Source organism: Trachypithecus francoisi, unplaced genomic scaffold, assembly GCF_009764315.1.
Source record: "Trachypithecus francoisi isolate TF-2019V2 unplaced genomic scaffold, Tfra_2.0 Lachesis_group17, whole genome shotgun sequence".
Taxonomy (NCBI): domain Eukaryota; kingdom Metazoa; phylum Chordata; class Mammalia; order Primates; family Cercopithecidae; genus Trachypithecus; species Trachypithecus francoisi.
Window position 1 is genome coordinate 65,553,326 of NW_022681462.1, and position 23,415 is coordinate 65,576,740.

At 39.0% G+C, this 23,415-nt stretch overlaps 1 protein-coding gene across 5 annotated transcripts in view; it reads right to left on the minus strand.

Annotated features, from left to right (window-relative positions):
- EML4 (EMAP like 4) overlaps window positions 1-23,415 on the minus strand; it is a 173,218-nt gene that overhangs the window by 19,860 nt on the left and 129,943 nt on the right. For all 5 annotated transcript variants that reach the window (XM_033175899.1, XM_033175897.1, XM_033175898.1 and 2 more), the window contains 6 exons: window positions 19,140-19,274; window positions 18,883-19,018; window positions 13,757-13,908; window positions 11,913-12,038; window positions 11,696-11,827; window positions 10,584-10,651 (listed from right to left, as the gene is read on the minus strand). In XM_033175899.1, the coding sequence (XP_033031790.1) occupies window positions 10,584-10,651; window positions 11,696-11,827; window positions 11,913-12,038; window positions 13,757-13,908; window positions 18,883-19,018; window positions 19,140-19,274 (749 nt within the window). The remainder of the gene's footprint in view (window positions 1-10,583; window positions 10,652-11,695; window positions 11,828-11,912; window positions 12,039-13,756; window positions 13,909-18,882; window positions 19,019-19,139; window positions 19,275-23,415) is intronic.

The following is a 23,415-nucleotide window of genomic DNA, read 5'->3' on the forward strand; positions in this document are numbered from 1 at the left end:
AATTTACAAATTAGGTTAGCTGCCTAAAAGTTTCAACCCATAGCTTACAAGTTACTAAAAATTCATTCATGAACTGAACAGGGCAAAAAAAGCAGCAAGTTTTTTTTCTTTTTGAGACGGAGGCTTGCTTTCATCCCCAGGCTGCAGTGCAGTGGCACGATCTTGACTCACTGCAACCTCCGCCTCCTGGGTTCAAGCGATTCTCATGCCTCACTCTCCCGAATAGCTGGGATTACAGGTGGGCGCCACCATGCCCAGCTAATTTTTGTATTTTTAGTAGAGATGGAGTTTTACCATGTTGGCCAGGCTGGTCTCAAACTCCTGACCTCAGGTGATGTGCCCACCTCAGCCTCCCAAAGTGCTAGGATTATAGGCATGAGCCACTGTGCCTGGCAAGTTTTTATTTTTAATCTTTATTTTTTACCTGGTCCTACCTTCTGAGTTGTTTCATTTTTAATTATTCAGATGGAAAAAATTCCACCACTAATACAAGCCAATAAAAACAATCATGATGACAGCTTTTTTTTTTTTTTTTTTTGAGATGGAGTCTCACTCTGTCACCCAGACTAGAGTGGAGTGGCGCTATCTCGGCTCACTGCAACCTCCGCCTCCGGGTTCAAGTGATTCTCGTGTCTTAGCCTCCCAAGTAGCTGGGACTACAGGGATGCCCCACTATGCACTGATAATTTTTTGAATTTTTAGTAGAGATAGGGTTTCGCCATATTGACCAGGCTGGTCTCGAACTCCTGGTCTCGAACTCCTGACCTCAGGTGATCCACTTGCCTTGGCTTCCCAATGTGCTGGGATTACAGGCATGAGCCACTGCACCTGGCCAATAAGTTGCTTTTCATTTTGAAGCATTATAACTAATATCTGAGAAAGGGACCATTTCCCTCTTAAATTAAAAGAAATATTTAGGAGAGAGAAAAGGGCTTGAAGGATTTTTTTTTTTTTTAAGCTTAGTGATATTGTTTAACGTGGCTTAGTGTATTCAAGGTAGAACTGAAGACTAAAAGATCCCAATTTTTTACCTTGTCAACAAAGAGCCAAACTCTTTAAAATATTTGAAGAGATTTATTCTGAGCCAAATATGAGCGACCATGGCCCATGGTGAGAGGGCCCTCAGAGAACATGTGCCCAAGGTGGTAGAGGCACAGCCTAATTTTATACATTTTAAGGTGACATGAGACATCAATAAAATACATGTTAAGATATACACTGGTTTGGCCAGGCGCGGTAGCTCACGCCTGTAATCCCAGCACTTTGGGAAGCCGAGGCGGACGGATCACTAGGTCGGGAGTTCAAGACCAGCCTGGTCAACATGGTGAAATCCCGTCTCTACTAAAAATACAAAAATTAGCTGGGCATGGTGGCAGGTGCCTGTAATCCCAGCTACTCGGGAGGCTGAGGCAGGAGAATCACTTGAACCCGGGAGGCTGAGGCTGCAGCGAGCAGAGATTGCACCACTGTGCTCCATCCTGGGCGACAGAGCGAGACTCTGTTTAATAATAACAATAAAAGAAAAGAAGCAGCAGCCAGGTGCAGTGGCTCACACCTGTAATCCCAGCACTTTGGGAGGCCGAGGCAGGTGGATCATGAGGTCAGGAGATCAAGACCATCCTGGCTAACCCAGTGAAACCCGTCTCTACTAAGAATACAAAAAATTAGCTGGGTATGGTGGCAGGTGCCTGTAGTCGCAGCTACTCGGGAGGATCAGGCAAGAGAATGGTGTGAACCCAGGTGGTGGAGCTTGCCATGAGCTGAGATGGCGCCACTGCATTCCAGCCTAGGGAAAAAAAAAAACAAAACAAAAAATGATATACATTGGTTCAGTCGGGGAAGGCAAGACAACTCGAAGGTAGGTGGGGGCTTCCAGGTTACAGGTAGATTTAAATACTTTCTGACTGGCAGGCCAGGCGCAGTGGCTCACGCCTGTAATCCCAGCACTTTGGGAGGCCGACGTGGGTAGATCATGAAGTCAGGAGATGGAGCCCATCCTGGCTAATAAGGTGAAACTCCGTCTCTAGTAAAAAAAGATACAAAAAATTAGCCGGGTATGGTGGTGCCTGTAGTCCCAGCTACTTGGGAGGCTGCAGCAGAAGAATTGTTTGAACTCGGGAGGTGGAGGTTGCAGTGAGCCGAGATTGTGCCACTCACTGCACTCCAGCCTGGGTGACAGAACAAGACTCCGTCTAAAAAAAAAAGAAAAATTCTTGGCAATTGGTTATTATCAGTAGAAAGGAATTGTCTGGGTTATGATATGGGGTTGTGGAGACCAAAGTTTTATCATGCAGATAAAGTCTTCAGGTAGCAGATTTCAGAGAGAATAGAATAGAATAGAAACAGAGAAATGTTTCTTACCGGACTTAAAGTCTGTATTAATATTAAATGTTGGTTGGCTTTTCCTGAATTCTAAGAGGTTACAACAAGGCATGACCTTCCCTTCCCATTATGGCCTGAACCAGTTTTTCAGGTTAATTTTGGAATTCCCTGGCAGAGATGAGGGGTCCAGTCAGATAGTAGGGAGGCCTTAGAATTTTATTTTTGATTTATAACCTATCAGTGAAATCTCTAAACATATTCATAAATTTTAGTAATTTGTAAGCTATGAGCTGAAACTTCCAGGCAGCTAACCTAATTTTGTCATCTACTCAGGTAAGATAAATATCTTTCATATGTGAATACTTGAGTTTAAAGGCCAATAAGCAGGAAAACTGGCACTTTGAAGCCATATGCTTCATGTTTACCAATTATTTTCATTTCAAAAAGTGCACAGGGAAGGACGGGCATGGTGCCTCATGTCTGTAATCCTAGCACTTTGGGAGGCTGAGGCAGGAGGATCGCTTGAACACAGGAATTCAAAACCAGACTGGGCAACGTAGTGAGACCTCATCTCTATTTTATTTTAAAATAACGTTAAAAGTAAAATATAAAATAAAAAACAAAATCACATAAGAAATACACTTTATTGCAACTGGACAGTACCCACAGGTTATGTTTCTTCTGAGAATGTAATTCATTAACCAATTTTTATGACTATTCCTATGAAATTCCTCTGGGCCTAGAAATGCCATAGCTGATGCCAAGTGCCTTTTTAGAGTAAGAGAACAAAATAATTTCCTAGTTCAGACTGAACTGACACACCAAAACGACAAGATACAGAGCTGCTCTGTATCAGGTGAGTTTTTAATGAGTTTATGGAAACTTTATGATACTCTCATGCATTTTAAAAATTATTACTTTTATCTATTTTTTTTTTTGAGACAGGGTCTCACTCTGTTGCCCAGGCTGGAGTGCAGTTTACTGCAGCCTCAACCTCCCAGGCTCTCAGGTGATCTTTCCCCCCTTAGCCTCTTGAGTAGCTGGGACCAAAAGCACGTGCTACCATGCCTGGCTCATTTTTTGTAGAGGAGGGGTTTTGCCATGTTGCTGGTCTTGAACTCTGAGGCTCAAGAATCCTCCCACCTTGGCCTCTCAAAGTGTTGGGATTACAGGTGTGAGCACCACACCAGCCCAATTTTTATTTTGGAGAAGCACCAACTGATACTGTTTTAAGATTGTTTCAAAGTCAGTTTAATCTTCCTAGGAAAACTATGTAATTTTGTCTCTTTGGACACTCCCTGAAAATGTAATCAAACCCTGTAGTGTCTGTTTTGGTAAAACGTGTAGAAACCTAAAAACTCTTAGTCATTTACTGGTTAGAGATAGTGACTATCAAAAAAGAAACCAAAAACCCCCCATCAAACAGTGCCTAACTTTTCTATTTCTTTAATTATTAATACATTATCAGACATCAATTCTTCTACTTTTGGTAAATCCTTTTTAGTAGTAATTCAATGTTTGTTATTAAAGGTACACAATTTCCATATATAATTTTGGAGTTCCCACCCCTTTTCATTGCAAGCACTATGTTTTACCTTCAGAAAAGACTTTTTGGCTCAGAGGCTCTATCTCTAACAACAAATCCTCTAGCCAAGGGGATTTTCTACGAATTAAAAAACATTTAAAAAAAAAATTTCACTCCTGGCTTCAAGAGATCTTCCTGCCTGGGCTTTGGGCCTGAGCCACCATGATGGCCAAATAAACAAATATTTAAGTTTTTACTATTTCATTGTATTCTTATTTTAGTCTAGAGTATATACATTAGAACCAAGCTTCTGGCTGGGTGTGGTGGCTCATGCCTATAATTCCAGCACTTTGGGAGGCTGAGATAAGCAGATCACTTGAGGTCAGGAGTTCAAGACCAGCTTGGCAAAATGGTGAAACCCTGTCTCTACTAGAAATACAAAAATTAGCCAGGCACGGTGGTCCACACCTGTAGTCCCAGCTACCTGGCACGCTGAGGCACAAGAATTGCCTGAACCCAGGAGGCTGAGGCTGCAGTGAGCTGAGATTGTGCCACTGCACTCCATCCTGGGCAACAGAGCAAGACTCTGCAAAAGGGAAAAGGGAAAGGGAAGTGGAAGATCCATTAGGCCTTACAGAATCCCATAATGATTGCAACTATGGTACTGGCATTAAGCACAGATATATATATATATATATATATATATATACACGGAACAGAATTCAAAGTCCAGAGAAAATCTCATGTATGTTTGGTCAATTTATTTTCAAAAATGGTGGCAATACTATTCAATGGAGAAAGAAAAGTCTTTTCAACAAATGGTGCTGTAACTGAATATCCACATACAAAAGAATGAAGTTGGACACCTACTGGGCCATACTATATATGAAGATTAACTCAAGACGAATTGGAGACCTAAAGGTAAGAGCTACAGCTATAAAACTCTTACAAGAAAACATAGAAATAAATATTTATGCCCAAGAAACAAGAGAAAGAACAGATAAACTAAACTACATCAAAACTTAAAACTCTGGTGCTACTAATAGCAAGAAAGTGAAAAGACCACCCTTGGCATGAGAAAAAATATTTGAAAAAGATCTACAAGGAACTGTATCCAGAATATATAAAAAACTCTTAAAAGAATAGACAACCCAATTCAAAGATGGGCACAGGATTTCAACATACATTTCTCTAAAGAGAATATACAAGCGGCCAATAAGTACTTGAAGAAATGCTCAACATCATTAGCCATCAAAGAAATGCAAATCAAAACCATAATGAAAAACCGCTTCACACCCACTAGGATGGCTATAATCAAAACACAGATAATAATATGTATTGGCAAAGATGTGGAGAAACAAACCCCTCATACACTGCTGGTGGAATCATAAGCCAATATGGCTGCTGTGGAAAAGTTTGGTAGTTCCTAAAAAAACAAAACAAAACAAAAATTTTTGTTGTTGTTGTTGTTGTTTTTGAAAAAGGATCTCGCTCTGTCATCCAGGCTGGAGTGCAGTGGTGCCATCATAGCTCACTATGATAGCCTCAACCTCCCAGATTCAAATTATCCTCCCACCTCAGGCTTTTGAGTAGCTGGGACCACAGGCATGCACCACCATGCCTGGCTAATTTTTTTTTTAATTTTTTTTTGTAGAGGCAAGGTCTTGCTATATTGCCCAGGCTGGTCTCAAACTCCTGGACTCAAGTGATCCTCCTGCTTCAGCCTCCCAAAGTGTGGGGATTACAGGTGTGAGCCACTGTGCCTGGCCTTAAAATGTTAAACATGGAGTTATCACATAACCCAACAATTCTACTCCTTTATATCCCAGAGAGCTGAAAACACATATCCACTCTAAAGCTTGTGTATGAATGTATGTAGCAGCATTATTCATAGTAGCCAAAAAGTGGAAATAACCCCTATGTCCATCAATCGATGAAGGTTGTACATCCATACAATGGAATGTTATTTGGCCATAATACACGCTATGTATGAAGTACTCAACGCGGTTAAACCTTGAAAACATTAAGTGAAAGAAGCTAATCACAAAACACATTATATGATTCATTCCATTTACAGAAAATGCCCAGAACAGACAATCTACAAAAACAGAAACTGGGTCAGTTGTCTAGAGCAAGGGGGAGGGGGGTGGGGTAATGGGGAATGACTATTAACGGGTACAGGACTTCTTTCTGGGTTAAAAATTGTTCTGAAATTAGACTGTGAGGATAGCTGCACAACCCTGTGAACTTACTGAATTATATATCTTAAATCAGTGAATTTTATAGTATATGAATTATTTTTTATTTCTTTTTTGGGGGGGTATGTGAATTATATCTCAACAAAGCTGTTAAAAAGAATCCTTTCTATGTGAGCATTAACTTCTGCTTTTTGTTTTGAGACGGTGCCCAGGCTGGAGTGCAATGGCGTGATCTCAGTTCACTGCAACCTCTGCCTCCTGGGATCAAGCAATCCTCCTGCCTCAGCCTCCCGAGTAGCAGGGACTACAGGTGCACACACCACCACACCTGGCTAATTAAAAAATTTTTTTTGTAGAGACAGGGTTTTGCCATGTTGCCCAGGCTAGTTTCAAACTCCTAGGCTCAAGCAATCCACCTGCCTTGGCCTCCTTCCAAAGTGCTGGGTTTACAGGCATGAGCCACCATGCCCAGGAGCATTAATGTGTTAAGGAAGTAGTATGTCCACTTAAGGTTACAGGTTTAATTTTTTTCTCTTAAAATTACATTAATAATACATTATTTTAAAATGATAATTGTACTTATTTGACGCTTTATTCACACTGTGCTTACTCTTTGGTTACATGAAGTAGAAGATATCTAGATCTGGACATGAAGACACCATTACATTTTTTTTACTAGTCACTTTTTTTTGGATCATGCACAACTTGGACATGTGTTGCATTCCACTAGAAAAATGTCCTTGGCTGGGCATGGTGGCTCATGCCTGTAATCCCACTACTTTGGGAGGCCCAGGCAAGGTGATCACTTGAGGCCAGGGGTTCGAGACCAGCCTGGCCAACATGGCGAAACCCTGTCTCTACTAAAAATACAAAAATTAGCTGGGTAGAGTAGTGGGCGCCTGTAATCCCAACTACTTAGGAGGCTAAGGCTAGAGAATCACTTGAGCCTGGGAGGCAGAGGTTACAGTGAGCTGAGATCATGCCATTGCACTCCAGGCTGGGAGAAAGAGGGAAACCGTCTCTAAATAAATAAATAAAAATAAAAATAAATACATAAAATAAAATAAAAATTTCCTAACCCTAGGTGTGCGTTTTTTCAGGCTTAGGGTCAGTGATAATAATAGAATGGCTACATTAAGATTTTTCCATTTTAGACAATACAGTCAGGTATTCACAGATCCAAGGCAAAAATAAAAACAAACGAGAAAGTTTCCCAAGGACCAACAGAACCTAACCAGATGTGAAACCAAAGGCAGGAGTTAACATACAGAATGAACACTGACAACTGCATCTCCCCTAGATTCTAATCAATCTCCAAATGGACTGCCAGCACTTTCAATTTAGTTACCGCATCACTCTCAGTTATAAAGTGTTTTCTACTTACAACTCCAAGAGAAACCAATTGGCTTAACTTTAAGTCACTAAAATTGAGTGACTTTCCATTTTAAGCTTGTCAATGATGATTTCACAGCTATGTAAATGTTCGAAAGCAATTCCAATGAGTTTTTCAGAACAATTTTCCCTTACAAATTGGGGCTGTGTATGTATATTTGTAAACACACAGTGTTTTCTTCAACCAAGCAGTTTATCGTCATGATTCAAACCCCGCTAGCCTTACAATCGCCCATTTAGTGTTTGACTCCCTTGTAGACATAGTATGCTTTAAAAATGTCAATCAAGGCCGGGCGTGGTGGCTCAAGCCTGTAATCACAGCACTTTGGGAGGCCGAGACGGGCGGATCACGAGGTCAGGAGATGGAGACCATCCTGGCGAACACCGTGAAACCCCGTCTCTACTAAAAAATACAAAAAACTAGCCGGGCGAGGTGGCGGGCGCCTGTAGTCCCAGCTACTCGGGAGGCTGAGGCAGGAGAATGGCGTAAACCCGGGAGACGGAGCTTGCAGTGAGCCGAGATCCGGCCACTGCACTCCAGCCTGGGCGACAGAGCGAGACTCCGTCTCAAAAAAAAAAATAAAAAAAATAAAAAAATAAAAAATAAAAATGTCAATCAGTGATTTAATTGTCAAAGATAAACCTTCCTAACAATATTTCTAAGAAATGCTGTAAATATCTCAAAGAGCATTGTTGGATTAGAGGAAAGGACAGGCTTTGGAACCATGCAGCACCTGAGCTCAATCACAAGTAACAGCACTCTATTGGTCTTGGTTTCCTGTCTGTGCAATCATGATATTAATAAACACTTTGTTACATTGTGAAGATTAGGAGTAACAGATAAAAAGAATTTAGTGGCAGGGCACTGTGGCTCACGCCTGTAATCCTAGCACTTTGGGAGGCCGAGGCGGGTGGATCACAAGGTCAGATTGAGACCATCCTGGCTAATACAGCGAAACTTTAGTAGAGACTAACACGTCTCTACTAAAAATACAAAAAAAAAAAAAAAAAAAATTAGCCGGGTGTGGTGGCGGGCGCCTGTAGTCCCAGCTACTTTGGAGGCTGAGGCAGAAGAATGGCGTGAACCTGGGAGGCGGAGCTTGCAGTGAGCCGAGATTGCGTCACTGCACTCCAGCTTGGGTGACAGAGTGAGACTCCATCTCAAAAAAAAAAAAAGATTTTAGCACAGGGTCATCAGACAATGAATAAATGATACCTCTTACGTTTATTATTTCAAGGACTTTAGCATGTGTGATACCTGTTTAGCTGCCAAAAATAAGGATTTAAAGTGAATTTCTTTGTGATTTTCTGAAAACTAGATCAGCACTACACCTCAGATGGTTTCCTACGTGCTTAACAACAATTTTTTTTGGTTGAAGAAAATAATTTCCTCCAAATCCTACAGTGACCTGTCATGTGTCTTTCTCAAAGAGAATGGACCAAATTCGGTCCAAATGGACAAATATCCAAGTCTAAGTGCTTTTAAACCTCATAATGATCTATTACTAACGTGTTTTGGGCAAGATCTGAGCTAGCCTTCTACATTTGCAAAGTATCACCAACTGCTCTCTCCAGCAGCCTAGTTCTAAAATTCAATGATTTCACTCAATAGCATCTCTAGTTGCACATTCATAATTCAATTATCTTTAAAGACCTGTTTTTCCATTATTCTGAAAGATTCTGCAGCACTATAAGAAGAAATTGGAATGTTTTCACATTTCAGGTGTTAATTTGTATCTAACAGCCAGAAGGAAAAATTGCTATAAAAAAAATCCCCTCTAAATGATTAAATTTAGTTTTAGAATTAAATGAATTAGTTGGTTTAAAGTATTTAAGTCTTACACATAAACAAAAATATTTATATAAGCGTGTTCACAATAGTCTCACCCCATTAAAAATCAGCATTCCACACTTTAGAGTTTAATTTTGGGAAAACTGACTTCATGTTTTTCTTTGCCTCCTTAAAAATGTGAGGAGGACTACTTACTAGCAGAGGCAATAAAGATGAGTCAATTAAAGATGTATAAATCATAAACATGTTAACCTTAGAAAGGTACTACACAAGGTCTGCAAGACAGGTCTTAAATTATTTTAGAAAATATATCTTTATTATATATCTGCATAGCATTTAAAATAAGACAGGATGGCAAAAGGTGTAGCACAAACAACTTATAAATGCTCAATTGTGTTACATCAGCTTCAAATCCTTCCCCTGCATAAAAGATAATGAGGAGAGAAATTTTCTGATTCTTCTAATTTCACAAAGCAAAGTCAAATCTGCTAACTCCTTTTCAATGAAGCCCATAATGACCCCTCTATCATTTTGCAACAACTGCGCTCCTTCTTAATCTCCCAACATTTTCCCTATCCTCACATGGTTCTTAACATTTTCTAATATAATTTGTTATAATGTTTATTATTTTTATGTTTTATTTTTTATAGAGATGGGGTCTCATTCAGGCTGGTCTCAAACTCCTGGCCTCAAGCAATCTTCCTGCCTCAGCCTCCCAAAGCACTGGAATTACTGGCATGGGGTACTATGACTGGCCTTATTTTTTTTTTATTTTTATTTTTTTGAGATGGAGTCTTGCTCTGTTGCCCAGGCTGGAGTGCAGTGGCGCAATCTCGGCTCACTGCAACCTCTGTCTCCTAGGTTCAACTGATTCTCCTGCCTCAGCCTCCCAAGTAGCTGGGATTACAGGTGTGCGCCACCACACCTGGCTAATTTTTGTATTTTTAATAGAGATGGGGTTTCGCCACATTGGCCAGGCTGGTTTCGAACTCCTGACCTCGGGTGATCCACCTACCTTGGCCTCCCAAAGTGCTGGGATTACAAGTATGAGCCACCATGCCTGGCTGCATCAGGCCTTATTTTTTATTCTGTCCCATACACACTAAAATGTGGGCTTCACAGGGCAGGAATTTTTGTTTTGTTTTCTGATGTATTCTGAATACACACAATAGCATGAAGCAATAGGCAGATACTCAATAACTGAATTGTATGAATATACATAACAGATACGAACAACAAGTATATTAGTGTGCCACTTAAGAGATTAATTCTCCAGATCAGATTGAGGACATTCCTGATTAAGCATTTAAACATCCCACCACTTCAGGTTACTCAGCTCACTTAAAGACCCTACCTGCCTGAGTGCGTTCCTATGGCCACCACTGTGCCACTTGGATGAAAATCTGCACAGTGTCCTGGTTCCTAGAAAAGAGACAGACAGCTGTTGGGGAGTATTTGAGAAAGTCTCCCTAGATCTATGGGGATAGTGGCAAAAACATCTGAAAATAACCTGTTTCATACAAACATAAAATTTCCATCAACTTTGTAGCTAATGAGAAATAACACGCGGATATGAGAGGAAAAAGAATTTCAGAGCATGAAGGGGATATGCTGGCAGAGTGGTGAGGGAAAGGGACAACCAGCTTGTGGCTAGGGAGTGGAACAATAATAAGGATAACAACAACAAACACTGGTACAGTTCTTTAGCATCCACAAAGAACCTGTATATACCTTTTGGGCTAGAGAAGGTGGATGTCTGGGTTGGGTAGAGAGAAAATACAGTAAGAGACCACTCAGAAAGAAGACAGTAGAGCCTGTTAGTGAGCAGCACTTACTGAATCCAACTGCAACGCCACCCGAGGCACAAATATTTCCACAATAATTAATGCTATATAGATATGTGAAATCTTTATGATTTTACCACTGAAGCTGATGGACAAATTGAGCTTTTACGCTGCTAACTTCTTTTTATTTATTTTTTATTTTTTGAGACGGAGTCTCGCTCTGTTGGCCAGGCTGGAGTGCAGTGGCATGATCTTGGCTCAGTGCAAGCTCCACCTCCCAGGTTCACGCCATTCTCCTGCCTCAGCCTCCCGAGTAGCTGGGACTACAGGCGCCCGCCACCACGCCCGGCTAAATTTTTGTATTTTTAGTAGAGACGGGGTTTCACCATGTTAGCCAGGATGGTCTCGATCTCCTGACCCCGTGATCCACCCGCCTTGGCCTCCCAAAATGCTAGGATTACAGGCGTGAGCCACCACGCCCGGCCTAACTTACTTCTTTAAAATCGGTTCATGTTCATACTTTAAGACTAAACACTACCCTCCTATCTCCACCCTCTTTTACTAAACCATATGTTTACATTTGGTTTGAATCAACACTTAGTCCTTTTTACTTTGCTGCTCTCAACTTCCAGTGTGAGGAGTTTCTATGGGGAGGTTAAAAATCACATCTTGCTTCACTCACATCTACCAGCCTGGTCCATTCCAGCCTGTGTTCCATTGAGTTCCACAGGCACACCTGCCTGTCCTGAGCACATGTTAAGAGCAAATCTTTGAAGGGATGTGTGGCAAGACCCCAAAGCTCATCTGTATGACCCTGAAAATGAAAGACACTCATTGTTATAAGAACCAAAGAACATAATAAAAAATACTCAGTTAATGGTTAATATCACACAGCTTACCTGTACTTCTATTTGGAAGCCGTCATTAAATGTTCCCCGTAAAATAAAGTTTCGTGATGTGCCTACTAAAAATTGATCTGCCTTTCCTTCTGCTACAGCTCTGATTGTGCCATACTGATCAGGAACCTAGAAAAAAAAGTGTAAAGTCACCATATACATACTAACATGCATTAACTACTACTTGAGGCCTGCATTTATAGCTGTAAGCAATTATGGGGTAATTATGACAAAAGCCCAAATTTGAATATAGTAATCTTGTACTACTAATAATTTATTTGTCCAGACAATTACATTTTATTATACTGAAGTTATAATAATTATCAACACTCTTTGCTTCAATTAATTTTAAATGTGTATTTTAAATGATTTTAGGAGTTAAGGGTTAAGAATAGGGAAAAAAGGCTGGGCGTGGTGGCTCACACCTATAATCCCAGCACATGTGGAGGCCAAGGCAGGTGGATCATCTGAGGTCAGGAGTTCGGGACCAGTCTGGCCAACATGGTGAAACCCCATTTCTACTAAAAATACAAAAATTAGCCAGGTGTGGTGGCAGGCGCCTATAATCCCAGCTACTCAGGAGGCTGAGGCAGGAGAATTGCTTGAACCCGGGAGGCAGAGGTTACAGTTAGCCAACATTGGGCCGCTGTATTCCAGCCTGGGTGACAGAGCAAGACTCTGTCTCAGGGGAAAAAAAAAGGAAGAATGAAGTAAGTTCTATTAGATCACATGAAGAATGTGATTGGGTTTTGTTACTTATTAGTTATATTAGTTACATTACTTTGGGTAAGTTACTTAGCCTAAGAAACATTTTCTGTAATATGAGGATAATAATACATGCCCTACCTACTCTTGATTATTGTAAGGATCAAAATATAAAAATATTCTCACCACAAAAAAATGATAATTGCATGAGGCAACAGATATAATAACTATCCTGACTGGATTACTATGCAGCATATCTGTATCAAAACATCAGACTGTATCCCATAAATATGTTCAATTACAATATGTCAATTAAAAAAATGTAATGTGGAATTTCTTTGTAAATTAAAAAACAATATATTGTAAAGTATTATAATAATAGGACTCCTTGGGAGAGCAATTTCGTTTAATGCAATACATGGAACAATCTCAGTGAACGCTGTGTTAATACATTTAATAATAATCTCAAAGAATGATTCTGAAATAATGAAATTATAAATCCCACTTTATAAAGTGGGATCTAAAATTACTCCTATAAATACAAATAACTGAATTCTAAGAGTAATTCAAATTTACGTTAGAAATGGGAAAGGAAGGAGTGAACTAGATTGTATAGCTTTTAATAATAAAGGATATGAGTTATCCGTGAAGAAAACAGTGATGGAAGTTGCATTTTCAGTATGAACTGAAGGTTGTGATTAAGCAACTCTTTATTATCCATCTTCTTGGAAATAAAATCCAAGAGCAGTACTATCAGAATCCTCTTTTTAAGAGGATTTTCCAGAAGATTTTCTCTGGAAAGAATGTTACATGTAGGAAAAAAACATTAAGCATAAATCCAAAATATAAATCACCAAAAAAGAGAAGAAAAATTAAACTTTGTGACATATGCTCTGGTTTTAACAGGCAAATTATTCTGCCTAATCTTTAAAAATACTCTTTCAAATTATTTTGTTTAATGGTCTTTAGTTTTTTTTTGAAAAAAGTTATCTTAAAGGTAACAGCAAACTCCTTTATTGAGGGAAGGAAACGAAATTATAAGAATTTAGTAAGTTTGCCAGAAAAGTGTAGTTATCTTAATGTGGGACAAAATACCTGAGTTTAGAGTATTTAATTTTTTTATATTCCGTTTCCATGCTTACCTCTATTTCTCTTTCAGGATTCAGATCATGATCCCACAGAATTATTTTTCTGTCTTTCCCTCCTCCAGTTAATAACATCCCATTTCTCATCTGACAAAGTGTGAACACACTGCCATCATGAGCTTTGATTTGTTTGCTGATTTGATATACACCTAATACGAGGGAAAAATAAAAACACTAGTGATAATACTTTTCATCAGACTTTAGTGTCTATTTGGAAGAAAACTTCAGTAGAACTAGAGTTAATAATCAGAATGTTCATATGACTCAATCAAAAACTTACTTTCAGCAAGTCTTCTGTGCAAAGCAGGTAGTAAAGCTCAAAGCATAATATAATCTCTATTTATGTCAATAGTTATTTACTCTGAAAATATTTCAAAATATTTTCCTCCAAAAAAACAAAGCTAAAGTAGTGATAATTCCACAGACAAAAGGGGATACAGTATAGGTTTCCGAACTTTACTATCTTTCATAATCATCTTGTATGGTAGATAGAGTAGGTATTACGCTTCTGATTTTAGAGCTCAAGACATAAGAGGTACAGGAGCAGCTTAGGGGATACCACATAGTTAGCTAATAACAAAGCTGTGACTAGACTCAAGTCTCCCACCATGATGTTCCTTTAACTTTGCAAAAACATCTTTGTTTCCTTCTGAGGTAACAGTCACAATGTTTAACATTTTACAACCATTGTTAACACAGAGGCCTTCTGTTGTGACAAGGAATACTCCCCTTTATTTGCTGAGATACAGGAGCACTATGGAAGTTATTGGGACAAAGGTAGGCAGTGGATACCTGTAGCAGTGGCTTTTGACCTACTAGCAGAGAATAATTTCAGTATTTTAAAAATTGATTCAGCTGTACCAATGTGATGGCTAAATGACAGCCCAGTTTTCTTGTATACCCATAGCATACTTTGTTAAGTACCCAGGGAGCGACCAATGGGGTACATAAAAGATACTTTAGGCAAAACACATGTGGTTTTTAAATTGTATTTTGCCCCCTTTTAAGGGTGAGGATAAGATGATAGTACTCATACCTTTTTCTTTGGTTTTCATAAATGCCTTACTCAGAGAAGCTCTTTAGCTAGATAGGCTAGCAGAGCAAGAGTAAAGCTTTTTGGAAGATGATGTCCGACAGAATTAGTTACCAGGTTCAAAATGGGAAGTTAGAGCCTTATGGAAATATGGCTAAATTAAGTCAATAAATAGCCCTTAGTCCTCTTGAAAAAATTCAGGTTTAACAACTATTCATTTTCTAAAACTGTTCCTCAACTGATGAAGGGATTTTAAAAACATAGTATTGTCTATACAATGGGATATCACTCAGCCATAAAAAGGAATGAGGTATTGATACATGCTACCACCACATGGATGAACCTTAAAAACATAATGTGAAGTGAAGGCTGGGTGCCGTGGCTCACACCTGTAATCTCAGCACTCTGGGAGGCTGAGGCGGGTGGATCACCTGAGGTCAGGGGTTTGAAACCAACCTGGCCAACACGGCAAAATCCCATCTCTACTAAAAATACAAAATTAGCCAGGCATGATGGCACATGCCTGTAATTCCAGCTACTTGGGAGGTTGAGGCAGGAGAATCACTTGAACCTGGGAGGCGGAGGTTCAGTGAGCCAAAATTGCACCATTGCACTCCAGCCTGGGCAACAAGAGTGAAACTCTGTCTCAAAAAACAAACAAACAAACAAACCAAACCAAAACAAAAACAACTAAGTGAAAGAAGCAAGTCATAAAAGACCACACATTGTATGACTCCATTTATATGAAATGTCCCAAACAAGTAAATCTATAGAGACCTAAAGGAGATTGGTGGTTACCTAGGGGCTGAGGGGAGGGAGAAATGGAAAGTGACTACTAATGGGTATAGGTTTTCTTTTTGGGGTGAGGAAAATGTCCTTAGGTTAGATAGTGGTAATGGCTATACAACCTTGTAAATATACTAAAAAACACTGAACTTTAAAGGCATACTTCAACAGAGTAGATTTCATGGTATGTGAATTATAACTCAAAGCTGTTACTGAGACTGTTCTTTTTTACTCATCTATTTGAGCTGCTATTATCTTTAACAAATTAACTAAAATTTCTAAGGCTTTGGTATGGTAAAAAAAATTCTCTCAGTGTGAGTATGCTAGTGGTACAAATACTTAATAGATGGGTATATATGGCAGGGAGACAGGAAAAGGCTTGCTTGATTTGGAGGAGAGCTTGCCTAATTCAGCAGAGCTGGAAGTAGAACTCCAACAAATGTGCTGTTCAGGTCAACTGTCTCCACTTACACCAACATTTACCATCTAAAAATACCTTAAAAATTGAACAACACAATTGCGTTCAGTGGGACAGGCAGGCAAGTATCTATCTCTGTTCTGATGTGACCATGAAAGCAAGGACACCTGAGAGATGTGAATTTTCTGAGAGTACTACTGGCTTTATTTGGACATTAAAAATAGAGAAAAGCAAATTTTAGGCTTATTTCCCTATGCATGGTCAAACTAACAACACTAGCCTGAAGGTATCATGTAAGAAAACACAAAAAGCAGAGGTGTGGGAGTTTCATAGTTCTCCATTAAAATGTAAGAAAACAGTTTTTCTATTCTTAAGTCCACTTTCCATATTTCGAAACATGACAAAAACCTTGTTAAACACTTAAAATCCTCCCAGAATGATGCAAAACTAGAAAACAAAAAATATGAAGAAAAAAATGCTTCATCAGAAATAAAAATACTCTATATAGTGATCAAGTCAGTGAGTCCTTCTCACTCCAGGAAAGTTATCTCCTGAGGTGGACCTAGTATCAATTTAGCTTAAAAAATTCAGTGATTCCAATTTAAATAAATTATCAGTTTCCTTTATATAATATTTACCTATAAAACAAATTTATAGCCAAAGATATCTTTCTTATGAGCCTGTATTTCTGATATTCCAGTTGCCAAATAATGTTTGAAATCCCTGCCAAGCACAATAATTACCCTTGAATTAAAAAAACCTACTCTGCCTTCAGGCTTACTCATATGGTCAAGTCTATCCAAACTTAATCACAAATCTCGCCCCTTCTTCTCATCTCTAACAGAAACAAAGCTTCCATAAAAGTTTACACTGCCTGCCAAATAAAGACGTTTGGAAGGCCTTCTGTGTCTGTTTAAAGAATCAAATATTAGGGAGACTTTGAAATTTATGTTGTATTCTTAGCAACTGGGCCAATTTGATTATTTGGAGAACACATAAAATGGCAGTGTTTCTTAGCTCCTTTGCAAGACTTAAGAATGCGGAACTTTTTAATGGTTCTGTAGATACTCTCAACTTCCACTTACCCACTTAAAAGATTACAAATTATGTTGCATAAGAACAATTTCAGTCTATTTCATATGTGTAGGAAACAAATAACAAAGACCTCATACCTACTTAAGAAATAGAAAATAATAATTACTTGAAGATTCCCATTAATTTATGAGGAATAAATGGTTTGGAAACAAGAAAAAAAATATAAGAGCACTTTTAACACATAAAATACAGTTTTGGTTTGTCTCCTATTTATAAAAGTAAAAGGATTAGTTGCGAAATTACACTTCTGCCATTCAAAAATGTCCTTTAATCAGACATGATGTCACAGTACACTCAAATTTTGGTTGGTAAGACTGCCACAGGTGCAAAAATGTCATAGTTGGGAATATGTAAATTGGACCTACTGAAATCTGGGAGCAAGAATTAAAAAATGGAAACTCTGGGCACTTATTCTGTTCTGGACTTCCATTTATTTCACTGCGCTCACCAAATCCTTCCCAGGCAACTGAAAACCTCAAATTCTTAGCAACTTTACCCATAATAGGGTTAGTCATGTGGCAAAGTACAAGACAGGCCATTTCATGTGCCCAGCAATTTACAAGATTGGATTTCCTGTTTCCTGTTTGTGCATATGTAGAGAGGCTAAGCCACAAATTTTTCAAAGACCAAAATAAAAACCTCTGAACCTCTTCTTCCTGTCCCCAACCTGAACACAAACATTAACACTAACAAAAGGGTGCATTTATACCCAAATTCTGCTCAGTGTTGGAGATTCGTGAACAATTTAAAAGTCACTGTTTTAATATACTATGCTGTTCCTGGCATTTCTGATACTAAGTAAATGTGCCCAGGAAAGAAAAATGAGAAAAAAAGAAAAGAAATAAACAGGAAAAGCAGTTAATATACTGTTGTCGTAACTCTCTTTTCTAAGAACCCTCAACCCACTGCCATTCTTCTGGTATGTAAATTTTGAATCTAAACTGAACGAAAGAGGCTAAGAATATATGGCCAATGATTGAGATGAGGGTCAACGGTAATACAATTTAAGGCTTATTGTTTTAAACTTCTTAATATGTCTAATTGAATTCAACAGCCGATCTTAGAAATTCAGGTGAATGGATTTGAAAAACATTTAATTCAAACATTAATTTAGTAACAGATGGTCCCTGACTTATGTTGGTTCAATTTATTATTTTTTGACATTATGACAGTTTTATCAGGATATAATGCCATCTAGAAGTCAAGGAGCATTTGAATATATGTCCTAAAAAAATACAGTACAAAACTCTGTGCAGTCATAAGAAAATAGTAACTTGAAATTTAAATTCCACATTTTGGTGAAAATAGTGCTTTCATCAAGACTATTCAACTTTTGCTCCTACATTGACACCCAAAGTTAAGATGAAAGTTATTCCTTTAATGTTTGACAAATAGTTTTCAAACAGCTAGTTTATGAGTTTATTCATTTTTTCTCCCCTCTCCCATTTTATCACATGGCCATGCATTCTGCCCTAACAGATAACCCAGAACCAGCTCAGGGGAGAGTGAGCCTCTATACTTTTTAAACTAACATATATCATTTCTTTCTAATTATTAATTTCCTAAAGGGAATGGTTCAGTGTAGTCAAATGTGGATTATATAAGCTCAATAAATAACTGGATAAATAATTTCATTAAAAAAAGATTATGAAGAAGGTGAAAACAAACGGTATGTTGGTGACTTGCTCATATTGTTACACTGCAGCTCTTTCTCTCCTGGTCTAATAGATGGGACTGAAAGAGCACTATGTGAGAATTTTAAGAAATGAGTTTAATATAAGAATACTGTACCTTTAGGTCCTTTCCCAGGTGTGGGCTCTACAGTAGTTTTGCTCCATATAAGCATGACTCCACCTGAGTCTCCAGTAAGGACATCTCCATTCCCCAAGAATGCTAAACACTGCACAAATTTTGGCTTTTCATATTTCTACAAGGAAACAATGAAAATTTTCAATCTTCTTTTTGCCATGACAACTTGATGCTTACTCAACAATTTAAAAAATTAAAGATTTATACACCTAATAACATTAAAACAATCTGATCCTTACCCCAAAAATTCCCTGTTTTCTTGTTAGTGAATTGCCACTCCAGGTCCAGAAGAAAATATGAGATTTACCGCATGTAATTATGGTATTTGCATCTGTTGGGTGAAACTCCACAGCCAAAACAACTTCATTTGTTGTCTATGGAAAGGGAAATAAAACTTTAGATGAATGTATATCTTTATCTTCTTCAAGTATCAATTCAATTACTGCTACTGACAACGATAGGGAAAGATTTTGAGAAAATGCCTCTTCTGCCAAGATAATTTTCCTGAAAAATTTTGATAATGTATTTTTGGGATGATTTAAATTTGATGTCCTTGTATTATTATATCACCTTTTGTGCTATTTATAAAAACTCTGCATTAGAAAGACATTTATATATATACCTGTAACTTTTTGCACATGCCAGAAAAGTACATTTAAAACTATCAAATCTAAGAGCAATGTACATTCTTCCTTAAAGACACTGCTATTTGTATTAAAAGAAAAAAAAAAAGAAAAGAAAATGTCTTATCTTTCTTTGTACTATTATTATGGAGCATTTATTCATACAATTTTTTTTTTTTTTGAGATGTAGTCTTGCTCTGTCACCCAGGCTAGAGTGCAATGGAGTGATCTCGGCTCACGACAACCTCTGCCTCCAGGGTTCAAGTGATTCTCCTGCCTTAGCCTCCCCAGTAGCTGGGACCACAGGCACCCGCCACCATGCCCAGCTAATTTTTGTATTTTCAGTAGAGACATGGTTTCACCATGTTGGCTAGGCTGGGCTCAAACTCCTGACCTCAAGTCATCCGCCCACCTAGCCTCCCAAAGTGCTGGGATTACAGGCATGAGCCATTGTGCCCAGCCTCAACAAAATATTTAGAGACTAGGACTAATTTAGAGAGATGTCCTTCAGGCTGAACTCTTAAAAAGTAGATTTAGAATGGTCACTACTGATTCCTACAGAAATGAAAACAAAAACATTCCCAGAGAGCTTTTATGCTCTTTTCCCTCAAAAAATCTAGCAATGACAGGCATTAGGTTTAAAAGATTTATGGTGGACTAGGAAGAACACAAGCATGAGACTCAAGAAGAAATTACTAGTTTTTTCATTAAAATGATTTCAGTTGGGGATATTATTCTAATATCCTAATATTATCTAATAATATTCTAATATTATCTAATAATAATTATCTAATAATATTCTAATATTCTAATATTGTGAACCACAATATCTTATAATAAGTCTTCATATTTCATATTTTATGTACTTTAACCTTATTCTTTCTTTGTTTTTTCTGAGATAAGAGTCTGGCTCTGTCACCCAGGCTGGAGTGGAGCCGATCTCGGCTCACTACAAGCTCTGCCTCCCGGATTCATGTCATTCTCCTGCCTCAGCCTCCCGAGTAGCTGGGACTACAGGCGCCTGCCACCACACCCGGCTAATTTTTTGTATTTTTAGTAGAGACAGGGTTTCACCGTGTTAGCCAGGATGGTCTCGATCTCCTGACCTCGTGATCCACCCGCCTCAGCCTCCCGAAGTGCTGGGATTACAGGCGTGAGCCACCGTGCCTAGCCAACCTTATTCTCTATCTTCACAACTGTCTTGACTATTCCCTATTCCTTCCCCTTCATATTTCCACATATATTCAGTTTGTCAACTCCTATGAAAGCTGAGTTTTGACTATGCTGAATGTATAGCTCAATATGCAAAACCGACATCTTAATTGTCTCCTATCCATGATTATGTAATATCCCTCCTCTTTAATTTCTGTCAGTGAGGTTTTTGAGTTGCCTTACTTTTATTTTTATTTTGAAAATAAAAAAAAAAATTTTTGAGACAGGGTCTCGCTGTGTTGCCCAGGCTGGAGTGCAGTGGCACAATCTCAGCTCACTGCAGCCTCAATCTCCTGGTCTCAGCTAATCCTTCCACCTCAGCCTCCCAAATAGCTGGAACTACAAGTGTGCACCACCATGCCCTGATTTTTTTTTTTTTTTTGGTAGAGACAGGTCTCATTATGTTTGCCCAGGCTGGTCTCGAACTCCTGGGCTCAAGTGATCCTCCGGCCTTGGCCTCCCAAAGTGCTCGGATTATAGGCGTGAGCCACAGCACCCAGGTCCTTACTGAATTTTAATGTTAATTTTTTATTTTTTTTCACGAGAGGTCCCGCAAGCTCAGGTCATCCAGGCTGCCCTCGCCTTACTGAATTTTAAACTTACATAAATTAAAAAGTTATATATCAACTCCTCAAATCCTTGTGACTTAAGCAAGGATGGAGCTCATCTACAGCAGAACAGGTCTATTTACTGTAGAATAAGGTCAAAACAGGGAGAAGAGAAGACAGTCAACCCGTAATCCAGCACCTGAATCAAGTCATTACTGAGTCAAAATCTCCCACTAGAGGCTTTCTCTTCCTCCCTAAACAGGAGTCAATACAACCTCTGTTTTGATTACATTAACTTTATTTTTATTATTTTTTTGAGACAAAGTTTTGCTCTGTCACGCAGACTGAAGTGCAATGGCGCAATCTTGGCTCACTGCAACCTCCACCTCCAGGATTCAAACAATTCTCTTGCCTCAGCCTCCAGGGTAGCTGGTGTTACAAGCACCCACCACCACATCTGGCTAATTTTTTTTTGTATTTTTAGTAGAGACAGGGTTTCACCGTGTTAGCCAGGATGGTCTCGATCTCCTGACCTCGTGATCCACCCGCCTCAGCCTCCCGAAGTGCTGGGATTACAGGCGTGAGCCACCGTGCCTAGCCAACCTTATTCTCTATCTTCACAACTGTCTTGACTATTCCCTATTCCTTCCCCTTCATATTTCCACATATATTCAGTTTGTCAACTCCTATGAAAGCTGAGTTTTGACTATGCTGAATGTATAGCTCAATATGCAAAACCGACATCTTAATTGTCTCCTATCCATGATTATGTAATATCCCTCCTCTTTAATTTCTGTCAGTGAGGTTTTTGAGTTGCCTTACTTTTATTTTTATTTTGAAAATAAAAAAAAAAATTTTTGAGACAGGGTCTCGCTGTGTTGCCCAGGCTGGAGTGCAGTGGCACAATCTCAGCTCACTGCAGCCTCAATCTCCTGGTCTCAGCTAATCCTTCCACCTCAGCCTCCCAAATAGCTGGAACTACAAGTGTGCACCACCATGCCCTGATTTTTTTTTTTTTTTTGGTAGAGACAGGTCTCATTATGTTTGCCCAGGCTGGTCTCGAACTCCTGGGCTCAAGTGATCCTCCGGCCTTGGCCTCCCAAAGTGCTCGGATTATAGGCGTGAGCCACAGCACCCAGGTCCTTACTGAATTTTAATGTTAATTTTTTATTTTTTTTCACGAGAGGTCCCGCAAGCTCAGGTCATCCAGGCTGCCCTCGCCTTACTGAATTTTAAACTTACATAAATTAAAAAGTTATATATCAACTCCTCAAATCCTTGTGACTTAAGCAAGGATGGAGCTCATCTACAGCAGAACAGGTCTATTTACTGTAGAATAAGGTCAAAACAGGGAGAAGAGAAGACAGTCAACCCGTAATCCAGCACCTGAATCAAGTCATTACTGAGTCAAAATCTCCCACTAGAGGCTTTCTCTTCCTCCCTAAACAGGAGTCAATACAACCTCTGTTTTGATTACATTAACTTTATTTTTATTATTTTTTTGAGACAAAGTTTTGCTCTGTCACGCAGACTGAAGTGCAATGGCGCAATCTTGGCTCACTGCAACCTCCACCTCCAGGATTCAAACAATTCTCTTGCCTCAGCCTCCAGGGTAGCTGGTGTTACAAGCACCCACCACCACATCTGGCTAATTTTTTTTTGTATTTTTAGTACAGATGGGGTTTCACCATGTTGGCCAGGCTGGTCTTGAACTCCTGACCTCTAATGATCTACCCACTTTGGTCTCTCAAAGTGCTGAGACTACAGGTGTGAGCAACCACCCCTGGCCAGATTAAGTTAATTTCAATTGTTTTGCAGTCGCTTGTACTAGGAAGTGTTATAATGCAGATATTTGGGACACAGTGTTTAGAGAACTTCCTGACTACCTGGATGTGAGAAGCGAGGTAAAAAGGGCCATGAATGGTGTCCAAGTTTCTAGCTTAGGTAGCTAGGTGAAATGCGGTGTCAGTCACTAGGGGATGAAACTGGTGGTTGGGGGCTAGAAAAGATGATTATGTACAGATTTGAACATGTTGATTTTCATTTGCGGTAGAGGACATTCAAATAAAGATGTCTAGGATGCAACTAGAAATATGAGTTAAACCTGTTAGAGATCTGGGCTGGAGATAACT